This window comes from Sorghum bicolor, chromosome 10 (genome assembly GCF_000003195.3).
Source record: "Sorghum bicolor cultivar BTx623 chromosome 10, Sorghum_bicolor_NCBIv3, whole genome shotgun sequence".
Classification (NCBI taxonomy): Eukaryota; Viridiplantae; Streptophyta; class Magnoliopsida; order Poales; family Poaceae; genus Sorghum; species Sorghum bicolor.
This window is the reverse complement of record NC_012879.2, coordinates 24,377,193-24,389,923: the sequence shown is the minus strand read 5'-3', so window position 1 is coordinate 24,389,923 and position 12,731 is coordinate 24,377,193. Positions and strand designations below refer to the sequence as shown.

The 12,731-nt window shown below is 48.8% G+C and overlaps 1 protein-coding gene across 7 annotated transcripts in view; it reads left to right on the top strand.

Moving 5' to 3' along the window:
- The window catches only part of LOC8078303 (serine/threonine-protein kinase BLUS1), a 36,102-nt gene extending 23,760 nt beyond the window's left edge, over positions 1 to 12,342 (top strand). For 4 of the 7 annotated variants that reach the window (XM_021449509.1, XM_021449508.1, XM_021449513.1 and 1 more), the window contains 12 exons: positions 2,801 to 2,869; positions 2,993 to 3,130; positions 3,224 to 3,300; positions 4,762 to 5,022; positions 5,979 to 6,070; positions 6,244 to 6,347; positions 10,983 to 11,111; positions 11,185 to 11,227; positions 11,321 to 11,355; positions 11,528 to 11,589; positions 11,658 to 11,709; positions 11,866 to 12,342. In XM_021449509.1, coding sequence (XP_021305184.1) covers positions 2,801 to 2,869; positions 2,993 to 3,130; positions 3,224 to 3,300; positions 4,762 to 5,022; positions 5,979 to 6,070; positions 6,244 to 6,347; positions 10,983 to 11,111; positions 11,185 to 11,227; positions 11,321 to 11,355; positions 11,528 to 11,589; positions 11,658 to 11,709; positions 11,866 to 12,030 — 1,227 coding nt within the window. In that variant the 3' untranslated portion in view covers positions 12,031 to 12,342. The remainder of the gene's footprint in view (positions 1 to 2,800; positions 2,870 to 2,992; positions 3,131 to 3,223; positions 3,301 to 4,761; positions 5,023 to 5,978; positions 6,071 to 6,243; positions 6,348 to 10,982; positions 11,112 to 11,184; positions 11,228 to 11,320; positions 11,356 to 11,527; positions 11,590 to 11,657; positions 11,710 to 11,865) is intronic. The other 3 variants (XM_021449510.1, XM_021449511.1, XM_021449512.1) reach the window with 3 other exon arrangements.

The following is a 12,731-nucleotide window of genomic DNA, read 5'->3' as shown; positions in this document are numbered from 1 at the left end:
CTGATGGCGTCCGCTGCCTCGGCCTTGCTCGTTAGAAGCTGCAGCCACATGTAGCGGCTGCAATCATCTACGAGCAGGAGGAAGTACCTCCGCCCGCCGTGGGTCGCCGGCGTGATTGGTCCGCAGAGGTCCCCATGGACCAGCTCGAGCAGCTCCTCTGCGCGACGCTTGGCTGCCTTGGGGAACGGCAGCCGCCTCTGCTTCCCCGCCAAGCAGCTGTCGCAGAGCTCGCCTGCGTGCCTGATCTCCGGTAGACCGTCCACCATCTTCCCGAGCCGGCCCAGCGCATCGAAGTTGAGATGGCCGAACCGGCCATGCCACAACCATGGCTTCTCTGTGCACGCTGCTGCTAGGCACACTGGTTGCTCGATCTTCAAATCAAGGAGGTAAAGTCGGTTGCGTGATCGCTTTACCTTTGCCAGGAGCCGACCGTCCTAGTCCCTGATCCGGAGCACGCCGCCGCGGATGAGCACCTCCGCGCCGTGCTCGTCCAGCTGTCCCAAGCTGACGATGCTCGACCGGAGTTCGGGGATGTAGTAGACCTCCGAGAGCGCTCGGTGTTCCCCGTTCTTGCACCTGAACAGCACCGTCCCTCGTCCGCGGATCTCCACCCGAGAGCCGTCCCCGAACCGGACGCTCCCGGCATGCTTCTCGTCCAGCTCGGAGAAGGCGGCGCGGCAGCCTGTCATGTGATTGCTCGCGCCGGAATCCAGGTACCACCGCTACTCGGACTCATCTCCGGCGACTCCAAGATGGACCTGCGCTCGCGGCTCATCAAAGTGATGGATAGCCAGCGGCGCAGGACTCTGCTCCGCCTCCAACACTTCTTCTCTGCCGCTCTGCTCCACGCAGTACACCCCCATCAGGAGTGCGTGATCGCCGTCGCTGTCGTCCTGAGCCAGGTGCGCCTCATCCTCTTCTCCTTGCGCTCCGGCACTCCCGCGCCCAGTGCCCAACCTTGCCGCACTTGCGGCAGGCATTCGGGTCGGGGAACTTCTTCTTCCCCTTCTTCTTGTCCGCCGGCCCCTTGCTCTGCTGCTTGCCACCGCCGCGATCGCCGCCACCACGGCTGGAGCCTTCCCCGGACCGCCTCTTCTCCTTCATGCGTGCTGACCACTCCTCCTCGGTCAGTAGGAGCTTGGGCTTCTCCTTCTCCGGCGCCGGTGTGGTGCGGCTCTCTGCTACCCGCAGCCGCCCGGCCACGTCCTCCAGAGACAGCGTGGAGATGTCCAGCATGGTCTCGATGGACATGGCGAGCTGCGAGTACCTTGCCGGCACGGTGCACAGCAACTTGGTGACGAGATCCTCGTCGTCCACCTTCTTGCCGTAGGTGGCCAGTTGCGTGGCCAGGGACTGGAGGCGAAGGGTGAAATCCTCCACCGATTCCCCGGGCTTGAACTTGATGTCGTTCAGCTCCCTGCGCAGCTGCTGAATCCTCGCCCTCTTGGCTCGATCCGAGCCAATGCGCAGGGACTCCAGCATCTCCCACGCCTGCTTCGCGGTGTCCTTGGCGCCCAGCGCCTCATGGTACTCCGCCGGCGTCGAGGCCATGAGCGCCTCCATGACTCCCACCTGGGCGTCCTCGGTGCGGTCATCCTCCTCGATCGCCCGCCACCACTTGCGCGCGCGAAGCTTCCACTTCATCTGCGTTGCCCATTCACCGTAGTTGGTGCGGGTGAGCATGGGCCAGGAGCCGCTGCCACCGAACTCCTTCACCACACGCACCTCCACCTGTGGTGGCGCCGGCTGGAGCTGTCGCTCACCACCCTCCCCGCCACCGTTCCTGCCCGCACTCTCCGCCATCGCTGATCAGGGGACCTAGCTACGGCTTGTACGGCTCTGATACCACTTGTTGGCACAGCAACCCTGCACCGAGGTGAGCAGCACCTGCTCTCCTCCCCTCTCCCTCTCCCCTGCTCCAAGGTAGAAGAAAGGCCCTGAGCTACTACTGCACACGCACACAGCACACACACAGTTTCAGACATGAACTGAAACTGGAACTGAATGAGTGGCAATGAACTTGCTGCTGTTTCCATAGCATTGGGCTGGTTTATATACACCAATACATGTACCTTCTAAGGTACAGTTCTATCAACTACATACACCTAGGGTACAAGGCTGAAATCAGCCAACAACTACACTAGTACCAGCCATACAGCTGGTGTACTTCTACTAGTACAAGTATGGCCTGTTGCCTTATACTCTACAGGACCAAGGACTTGACCAGCCATGAGATGATCTGATCCACTACCCTGTCTCTGTCCTGGTCAGCAAGAAGAAAGGAAGGGGGCAGCAGATTATGTCTTACATTGTCCCCTTGGCTGGAAGCTCCCATGGTCTTAGGTTTGAGTTAAAATAGTAGGATAGGATGGGATCTATTGTTTATCTGAGGATTGCCTACTTGATAGAAACTTTTTTTGTTTCCTGTAGCGTGTCTGCTATTTATTTTGAATTGAAGGAAATTAAACAAATTTTCCATTTTAAAATGTGGCAATCAGTTTAAACAATGTTTATGTGAAATTTTGGAAGATGATCTCATCTGAGTTTTTAGAGCGGCTAGAGAAATATTATGTAAAATTGTTTGGTGCTTGGGATGTTAGCAACAATCTTCTTATGTCTATCAGATTTCATTATCTTTTCAATTACAAACTAAATGAACATGTCACGGTTGAAAATTGAACTATGCATACACATGTTGTTGTCTTTGCTGTCACTGACACAGTTTTCTCTGTTGAAATTTGAACTATGCTGCACATGTTGTGTTTGCTGTTGCTGACAGATGCAGTTATTTGCCTTTCAGAAAGAGTACATAAGAGGCATCAGTGGCTGGAACTTCAATCTAGAGGACTTAAAAAATGCAGCTGCCCTTGTAAGAACCCAATTTTGGGTGCCAGATTGTACTAGCTATTAACGGTTGACATAAATCAGCCAAAAGAAAAAACTGATTCCTAAAAATCTGTGTTTTCTAATTTGAGTTTGTATTATTTGACAGATAGACAATTTAAATGGCACTTGTCATTTAGATGTCAGGGAGAACAAAGTTAAGGATGACTCACAGGATGCTTACAATGGCCCAGGACATATTTACCAGGAAAGGCTCAACCATGTTGCTTCTAGAAGACCTGAAGAGGTACTTTGTTTTTGTCATCATAGTTACCCAACTGAGACTCCATAAACTAGCTTTATATGTTACATTAATTGCCTCATGGCTCCAACTTAGCAGGATGAGATACAAGAAGTTGAAGCTTTGAATAATGCTCTCTCCTCTTCGTTTCCAAACCACCCCCTTGAGGCACTAAAGTAAGCTCTTCTCACTGCAACTTTATCATCATGTTGACCCTTACTCTCAGGAGCTTTTTACCTGTGTGCCATTATAAAAGTTCAAAATGACTTGTGTACCATTGAAGTTTTAAAAAGCTCCTCAATACCCCTGTATGAAATTTTCTTTCCTCAGGTGCCACACTGGTCAATTTTGCTTGTAACAGCAGGTAACAACCAGCGAAAAAGACGATTTTGCCCTCGGTTATAAAATGCATCAAAATTTTCATTCTTCCCTTAGGTGCCACTATATTCCCATGATTAAAAAAATCATCTTTTTCTCCGTACCATTATGACAAAATTCATGACAACAGCTATTTGTGCATGTAAAAAACTTTAATATTTGTAATAATAAATTTAAAATCGATCCAAAATAATGGATAATTGCGACAACCACAGCAAGTATTTAAACTAAATACATTCAGGCATAAACGAGGTCCTAATTTATCATGACGTGCACAATCAGCTTGCTGTGGTTGTGAAAAGCTGATTTCACGTAATGATACATTTGGACCTCATTTATGTCTGAATGTATTTAGTTTAAATACTTGCTGTGGTTGTCGCAATTATCCATTATTTTGGATCGATTTTAAATTTATTTTTACAATTATTTATTTTTTTCACATGCACACATAGTTGTTGCCATGAATTTTGTCATAATGGTATAGAGAAAAGGGTGATTTTTTTAAGCATAGGAATATAGTGGCACCCAAAGAAATAATGAAAATTTTGATGCATTTTATAACCAAGGGCAAAATCGTCTTTTCCGCTGGCCGTTACCTGCTGTTACAAGCAAAATTGACCAAAGTGGCATCTGGGGAAAGAAAATTTCATTCAAGGGTACTGAGAAGTTTTTTAAAACTTCGATGGTACATGAGTCATTTTGAACTTTTATAATGGCACACAGGTAAAAAGCTCCACTCTCAGCATGCTTTTATAAATTACATTGTGTTGTCAGTGTATACAACCTGTTATTGTCTGAACATTAGATTAAATCATGTTTATCAACCTGGAAGTTAGGGGGAATATATATTTTTTTGATGCTATGAATTTCCTTCAAAAGTCAGGGATGATCCTGCCTATGTTACTGTTTGTCTTGTCTGTGTATGCAATTGGTTGGTGTGTTTCTTCTAGAAGAAACAAGTCATCATTATTTTCTTTTCCAACACTGTAGAATAATTTACTTGGCATATTTTGTTTGGGGTGTGTTGTGAAGCATCTAGGTGCAAAATATATTGATTTCTGAAGCTATCATACATGATTTAATGATGTTGAGCAGTAAATCTCAATGTTAAATCCTTCTGGAACAGAATTCAGAACGTTGACTGTTACCTTCACTTTTTTCCTTTGCTCTATACTATTATGCTATCTTTACCATGTTTGAGTTTTGTATTATAAAGTTAGTAGTGAATTATGATGGATCTTCCCTGACTATTGATACAGATCTTGCTTTGATGTTTGTGGTGCTGATGACCTGGACCCTACTGCTACTGATTCAAGAGCGCAACCAAGTGTCAGAACTTTACCTTTCCAGCAGTTGCAAAAAATGGAGCATTGTAAAAGTGCCAACTGCAACGGTGAAAGCTTGGAAAGAAGCCTTTCTGTACCTAAGAATCTGGTCACTAGTGGATACCACAGGCATTCAAGTGGTTCTCTTATACCTGAGCAAGTTCTTTCCCCCTACTCGAGCAGTGATTTGGAAAGGTATATTTTTTTCTCTAAAGTTTATCTTTTTCCATGGCCAGTGTCAGTTTTTCCTAGTCTATGATACAGTATATGATAATAGGATTTTGGAGTGAATTAGGCCTCAAAGAAATGTAACTCTATTATAATTTGTTCTGAAAGTGCTACTGTGCTTAGCCTTAGGTGTGAGGGCAAGTTTCACTTTGTTTAATGTATTTTCCATCATTCCATGTCAACTTGTATTTTTCCCAGTGATTCCTTAGCTAAAATGTAGAATAGTCAATAGTGGGTGTTTTGGCCTTGGGTGGATTATATTCACTTCCCCATAAAGGATTCTAACTATGTATTATATCACTGCAAAAATCACTGTTCTGAAAAGCACTACTGGGCTTACATCTAGGTGTACTCAGTAGCTATTGGAGCAGTGGTTGCTGGTGGTACATGCTTTTATGTGGTGGCGGCAAAAGAAAATAAAGAATGAAAATAGGAACAAAAAGGGTGTTGCTAGCACTGGAAGGCTAGTCAATGTGCCTAACCTATCCTTGAAACACCATATGTTATTTGCATATTTGTTGAACTGCTTGGTGTAAGCTTTTCTATGAACATGTGCATTGAATGTACTTGATGTGGCTGCATATGTTAAGTTTAATAATGATCTCTAGGCTTGAGTCTTTCGGCGGATCCCTTAAAACTCTCAAGCCCTGACCTAGTCTAAACTCTAAAGACTCTCTTAAACTTCCACTTGATATTGCAAAATAAACTGTTCAATATTTGTTTTGGCAACTAAGTTGTTAGAGCATAGTCTTACTGTGAAGGATATATAGAGAACCTAGAAATTAAGAACATAACAAAGAAGCATGGGTCTATCCATACATTTTTTCGCATCAATGTTCCCTATTATGTATATTGTTCTCTGTATATATTTTTTCCATTCAAACTATTCTAGGCTGGTAACACTTGTACTTTTGTCATGAAAGGGATGGATTTCGTCAGAAAAATCTAAGCAGCAGGAACCGTAGTGGCCCTTTATTGTTCCGCCAATTGAAGGATTCACGCACACATCAATCTGGTAAGATGATTGATGCTTACACAACCCCTTGCTGTCTCATATGTGTGTCGGTGTGAATGTAGCAAGCATGATCCGACACCTAACCAGTTCTGTGGTGGTTAATTTTGGATTTAACTGAAAGCTGGGATCTTGCTTTTACTTGCTACTTATGCCCGAGACTCAATTTGGTTTAGCACATCCATTTTTGAGAGCAGTTGCGCCAGAGGAGTCATCAGAAGGGAACATTATCCGTCGAAGGGGGCGCTTCCAGGTTACGTCAGATAGTATTTCTCAAAAGGTACTGAATTATTAATTGAAATTCTCAGTTGACCAGCATAGTGTTAGAGTATGAGATGAGTAGGCCCATGAGGCTAGGCCCATGAGGCCCATGTATGACATTATATTGCTAACCCTCTAGGGTAAACCCATGTTATGGAAAACAGCTTCTAACATGGTATCAACAGCCTAGGCCTTCCTCCCCCTCCTTCCAGCCGCTGCCATGGCAGGCCAGCAGCCTTCTCCCCCTCCTCCTCCCTCCTATTTCCAGCAGTTTCCGGCGCTCCCCTACCCAACCCGGGCCCAAGCCGCCGCCTCCGCCGCCTCCCTGAGTTCAGCTCGCGACGTTGTCAGCCAACTTCTTCACGCAGGCGCAGGGGGCGCGGCTCGACCTCCTCTCCTCCTGGCGGCCACTGCGGGTGGCCAGCTGCCCCTGCAGCAGCAGCCGCCCTTGCCGTAGCAGCCCCTGGCGGGAGGCCCTCCCCTGCAGCAGCAGCCGCTGGCGGGCGGCCCTCCCCTGCCGCTGGTGGGGGGTGCGGATGCGGGCGCAGGGGGAGGTGATGATGCGGGGGATCCCCCTTGCATCGTCCTTTCTTGGATCGTGGGGACGATCTCCGTGGACCACCACGGCCTCCTGCACAACACTCCACTCGACCCGGCGGCCTTGGCCAACTTCAGCACCGCACCTCCTGTTGGGCCAGAGTGGATCGCCGACTCGGGAGCCACTTACCACACCACTCCCGACCCTGGTATACTCTCTGTTTGCCCTCCTTCCTTTCTTCCTTCGTCCATTATGGTCGCAAATGGGTCGGGTCTTCCTGTCACGTCCGTGGGTGCCGCCGGTGCTCATGGCTCTTTTCGTCTTCCGGACGTTCTTGTTGCACCCTCTATGGTCCATAACCTTTTTTCTATTCGTCGGTTTACCGCTGACAATTCCTGTTTCGTTGAATTTGACTCTTCTGGTCTTACTGTGAAGGATTTGGCTTCCCGACGTCCTCTGCTCTGACAGCACGGGGCCCCTTTACAATCTTCGGTTTCTGGTGTCTTCTTCCTCTTCATCGTCGACACTTCTGTCAGCTGCTTTTGTCGCAACGCGTTCCTCCACTACTTGGCACCGTCGTCTCGGCCATCCTGGACGTGACGCCTTGATGCAGCTTAGTCGTAGCTCCGACATTCGTTGTACTTGAGCTCACGATGAGCATTTGTGTCGTGCGTGCCAACTGGGTCGCCATGTTTGTCTTCCTTTTCAGTCTTCTTCACATGCGGCTCATGTTTTTGATCTTGTACACTGCGACCTTTGGACTTCTCCTGCCATGAGTATGTTTGGCTATAAATACTATTTGGTGGTGGTTGATGATTTTTCTCATTATTCGTGGACTTTTCCCTTGCGTGCAAAGTCTGAGGCATTTCCCACTCTCCATTTTTTGCCTGGGTGTCGACTCAAGTCGGCCTTCCCGTCAAGGCCGTCCAGTGTGACAATGGCCGTGAGTTTGATAACACCACCTCCCGTGCCTTCTTCCTCTCTCACGGGGTTCAGTTGCGCATGTCTTGTCCATACACCTCCCTGAACGGTAAGGCTGAGCGCATGATTCGCACCACCACCGAGATCATGCGCACCCTCCTACTTCAGGCGTCGCTCCCTGCGCGCTTCTGGGCTGAGAGCTTGCATACCTCACCTACCTCCTCAACCCCGCCTTCCTTCCGCTGCCTGCCCAACTCCTACGCCTCACCACGCTCTTTTCGGTACCCCTCCATGGTACGACCACCTTCGTGTCTTCGGGTGTGCGTGCTACCCTAACACCACAGCCACTGCTCCCCACAAGCTGGCACCCCGTTCCACTCTCTCTGTCTTCCTCGGGTACTCCCCGGACCACAAGGGGTACTGGTGCTATGATCTTATCTCTCGTCGGGTCCTCATCTCTCTCCATGTGGTGTTTGATGAGTCTGTCTTCCCTTTCTCCACCACCACCACACCGGCTTCCGCTCTTGACCTCGACTTCTTCTCGTTGTGTCCCACTGGCCCAGTGGCCCAGCCACCTTTATTGTTTCTTGCAGGTCCTGCTCCTCCGAGGTCTTTGCCGGCATCGTGTCCCGGCTCGCCGCCCGCCGGTGCGGCCCTCGACTCCGTGCCTTGCACAGGTCCGGTGGCCACGCCCTCCGGGTGGTTCCTGCCACTATGCCTGACGCGGGCCCGGGGACGCTGGTGTCCGTTCCTCTGGCACCCTGCGCCCAACCGGTGCCCGTTGCACCCCGAAGCGTTTCGCCTAGCCGGTGCATGTCTACCAGCGCCGGGCGCGGGTGGTACCGCCTCCTCCGCCACCGGGGGTGGCCTCTCCTTCGCCGGCGACACCCCTACCTCGGCCGCCACCGGTGGTGTCTCCTCCACCGCCGACACCGCCACCACTGGTGGCCTCCTCTCCGCCGACCACGCCTTCTCCGCTGCCGCGGGGCCCGACTGCACGTGCTGTGTCGCCGGTGTACCACCCGCCGCTTCTTCACCGCGACCCGCGTCATGTCCACCCGATGGTGACGCGGCACGCAGCTGGTACCCTGTGGTCCCGGGCTCTTGCGGCGATGCCCGATGCCTCGCAGGTCTCTCGTGTACCCTCTTTCGTCCGCGCTGCCCTGTTGGACTCTCACAGGCACCGCGCGATGGAAGAGGAGTACGCGGCGCTCCTCGCCGACCAGACTTGGGATCTGGTGCCGCGTACGTCCAACGCCAACGTCGTCACCGGCAAGTGGATCTGGACTCACCAAGCGGCGGGCTGATGGCACCCTTGAGCGGTACAAGGCTCGTTGGGTGCTGCGGGGTTTGACTCAGTGCCCCGAGGTTGACTACGACGAGACCTCCTGTGGTGAAGCCGGCGACCGTCCGCACAGTGCTCTCTGGCTCTTGCTCGCTCTTGGCCTGTGCATCAGCTGGATGTGAAGAATGCTTTTCTGTACGGGCATCTTACTGAGACAGTCTACTGCAGTCAGCCAGCGGGATTTGTTGACTCCTCTCGCCCAGACATGGTCTGCCGGCTCAACAAGTCTCTCTACGGTCTCAAACAGGCCCCTCGGGCGTGGCACTCTCGGATTGCTGCTTTCTTGGTGACATTGGGGTTTGTGGAGGCTAAGTCAGATACGTCCCTGTTTGTCTACCACAATGGAGTCGAGACTACGTACCTGCTGCTCTACGTTGATGACATTGTCCTCACAGTTTCTAGTCCTTCACTATTGCGCCGCATCATCAGCGCTCTTCAGTAGGAGTTCTCCATCATTTTCTCGGAGTCACTGTTGAGTCTTGTCCCGCTGGACTTCTTCTACACCAGCGACAGTACACTTTTTTTATCCTGGAGCGAGCAGGAATGACTGACTGCAAGCCTTGCTCCACTCCGGTTGACACTCAGGGCAAGTTGTCAGAGGCCGAGGGCAGTCCAGTGGCAGACCCCACTGCGTATCAGAGTCTTGCTAGTGCACTTCAGTACCTCATTTTCACTAGGCCGGACATCACCTACGCCGTGCAGCAGGTTTGTCTCCACATGCATGATCCCAGAGAGCCCCACCTGTCTGCTTTCAAGCGCCTACTCCGGTACCTCCGCGCCACCGTCGATTATGGGTTGCTTTTTCACCGGTCTCCACCAAGCTGGTCGTCTACACTGACTCTGAATGGGCCGGGTGCCCGGACACTCGGCGCTCTACCCCCGGCTACACCGTCTTCTTAGGCGGCAACCTGGTGTCCTGGTCGTCCAAGCGTGTGCCGGTTGTCTCCCGCTCCAGTGCCGAGGCAGAGTACCGCGCCGTTGCCAACGACGTGGCTGTGGCTTCCTGGCTCCGGCAACTCGTCGTCGAGCTCCACAGCCCTCTCTCGCGGAGCACGCTGGTCTATTGCGACAACGTCAGTGCGGTGTACCTCTCCACCAACCCTGTGCAGCACTAGAGGACCAAGCATGTGGAGATCGATCTACATTTTGTCCGTGACCGGGTCGCCATCGGCGATGTTCGGGTCCTCCGCGTCCCGACCACCTCCCAGTTCGCCGACATCTTCACCAAGGGCCTCCCGTCCTCGACCTTCGCCGAGTTCCGCTCCAGCCTCAACATCACCAGTGGCTAGTTGTGTCTGGGGGGGGGCTCGTGTGTTGTTTGTTTTTCTATTCTTTTCGTGTCCAGTCTGCAAACTCCGCTGCGACGGTAGTTCAGACTGCGGGGGTGTGTTAGAGTATGAGATGAGTAGGCCCATGAGGCTAGGCCCATGAGGCCCATGTATGACATTATATTGCTAACCCTCTAGGGTAAGCCCGTGTTATGGAAAACAGCTTCTAACACTTAGTAAACTTTTATTGTATTTCCCTTTTTCGTCTTTGTTGGATTCTAGTGAAGATAACATTCTTTTACAGTCATGAACATGTGTAGCTTGGAGTCTTCGATTAATTCTGGCTGATATGAATTGTAATCACTCAAATTCTGAAAATAAATGCATTAAATAATTTAGCGCTTAACATCCAGCTATTGCACTTTTGTATTTCCCAAACTCTGGAAGATTCTTTATATGTTGAATGAGTTGTTCAAAGCAATAGTCTCTTGTCTACCTTGTGGGCGCACATACACCTTTAAATTGTCCTTTACCAAAAGAAAAAAGTATGGAATTTTTTTTAAAACTTATTTTCCGTTTTAGGTAGCTACATCAGCCTGCAGCAGCAGTAGCAGGATAAACCTACCAATTGAAGCAGCACAATCAAATCCCAAGTCGCCTGCAATTCTTCCAACTTTGCAATTCTTGATGCAGCAAAATACTATGCAAAAGGTATTACTATGTCTATCATTTGATTTTAGAAAGGAAGAATTTTTGGCACATTAACAATCCTTTATTTTGGCAGGAAGTACTCAGTAGGCTGATTTCTTCAATTGAGGAAACATCTGGTATGCATGAATACAGTAGTTTATTTTGAATTTGAGTGAAAAGCTTCGATCAGTGCTGATATTATGGTTTTGCATGGGGCTATTGTCAAACAGACGATTCTTTAGCAAGGACAAGCAGTTCATATCAGGTGTGTAACATTTTAGTGTGGCTTGTAGCCTCCTTTTCATGTTTACCAGACATCTGAACTTTAGAAAGAGCTGAGCTGAGTGCTTGAGTCCAAATACCTGTGGTGTGTCTCAGTTGTTATGCAAACATGAAGTTGTCTTGTATGGTACAATAAGTTTTTGATCTATTTGCAGTCTTCTGGAGGACCTGCCAGAGAAAAGGAATTGCATTCATATGTTCTCCAGTTGCAGCGAAGGTATGAAAAATTTGTGATGATGGTTCAGCATATTTTCAGACAATTGACAAATTTGTGGAAATTTCCAGTGTCACTGAACTTGCTGAGGAAGTGCAAAGATTAAAGCTCCAAAACAATCAGGTATTGATCTTCCTGCAGTATATTTTTAATACTTGCATTTCTTTCATAAGTTCTGCAAAAACTGAACCAAGAGAATTTGTCTGATATTTTGAAAATGAATGTATTAGAGTCTGAGCTTTGATTCTTAATTCTCAATTTACCAATGTCCATGTGCAGAATTTGGCTAAACATAACATGGTTTCCCTGCTTGACAGCTTGAGCAGCAGATCAATGTATTGTCAAGAAAAGATGAAAGGTCGCAAACACAGGATAACCGACAATGATGATATGCCCCTTCTGCCACACTGTATAATTCAGTTCCCCAATTTTGAACTTTGTTAGAAAATTATTTGTATTCTGTCTGCAGTCAGGGTTGTATCATTGTAAGCTGTAAGTATTTAGCGAAGGGTGAAATCATAGTAATTTTGATTTGTACAGCTTTGTTTGGTTAACCAGGAAGAAATAGTTCTCTTTGGTTTTTAGGTAATGTGCTGATAATATTGTTTTGCGTGGAAGTTTGTGAAAGTTTACTTTGAGCATGGAACATTGTGTTGCGTGAAGTGGGTCGGAGTACTTGCGCTGGCAGTGGTGTTGGATGCGAGCATAGGGAACAATGTCAGGATCTGGAACTATGGTTGCTAATTTTTTTCTCTATTTATTTCCAGAAAGTGAAGCTGTGATCCTTTGGGACCATCAGGTATGCAGTAATTGCATTTCTCGCTTATCAGGATTAGTTCAGTTTATCAGGATATTGAGAATGCTGTGGCAGTTGGGGGATTTTGTATGGCCATTGTACTGTGCTGTCAAATAGATTCTTTTCATTCTTGTAGGTAGCATTAATGTTTGTTGAGCCTTTTACCTACGCGCCACTAAAAGACCATGTTATCATCTGCGGCTAAAAATGTGGTAGCCACTAACAAACTGTTGCTGAAGTTTTTTTTTGACTTGATCACCTGTGTATCACCTTTTTTTTTACAAGAAGCATGGTTTATTAACAGCAACGAGCCGTTAGGAGCTGCAGGTGCGCCCTGTTTACAACAGAC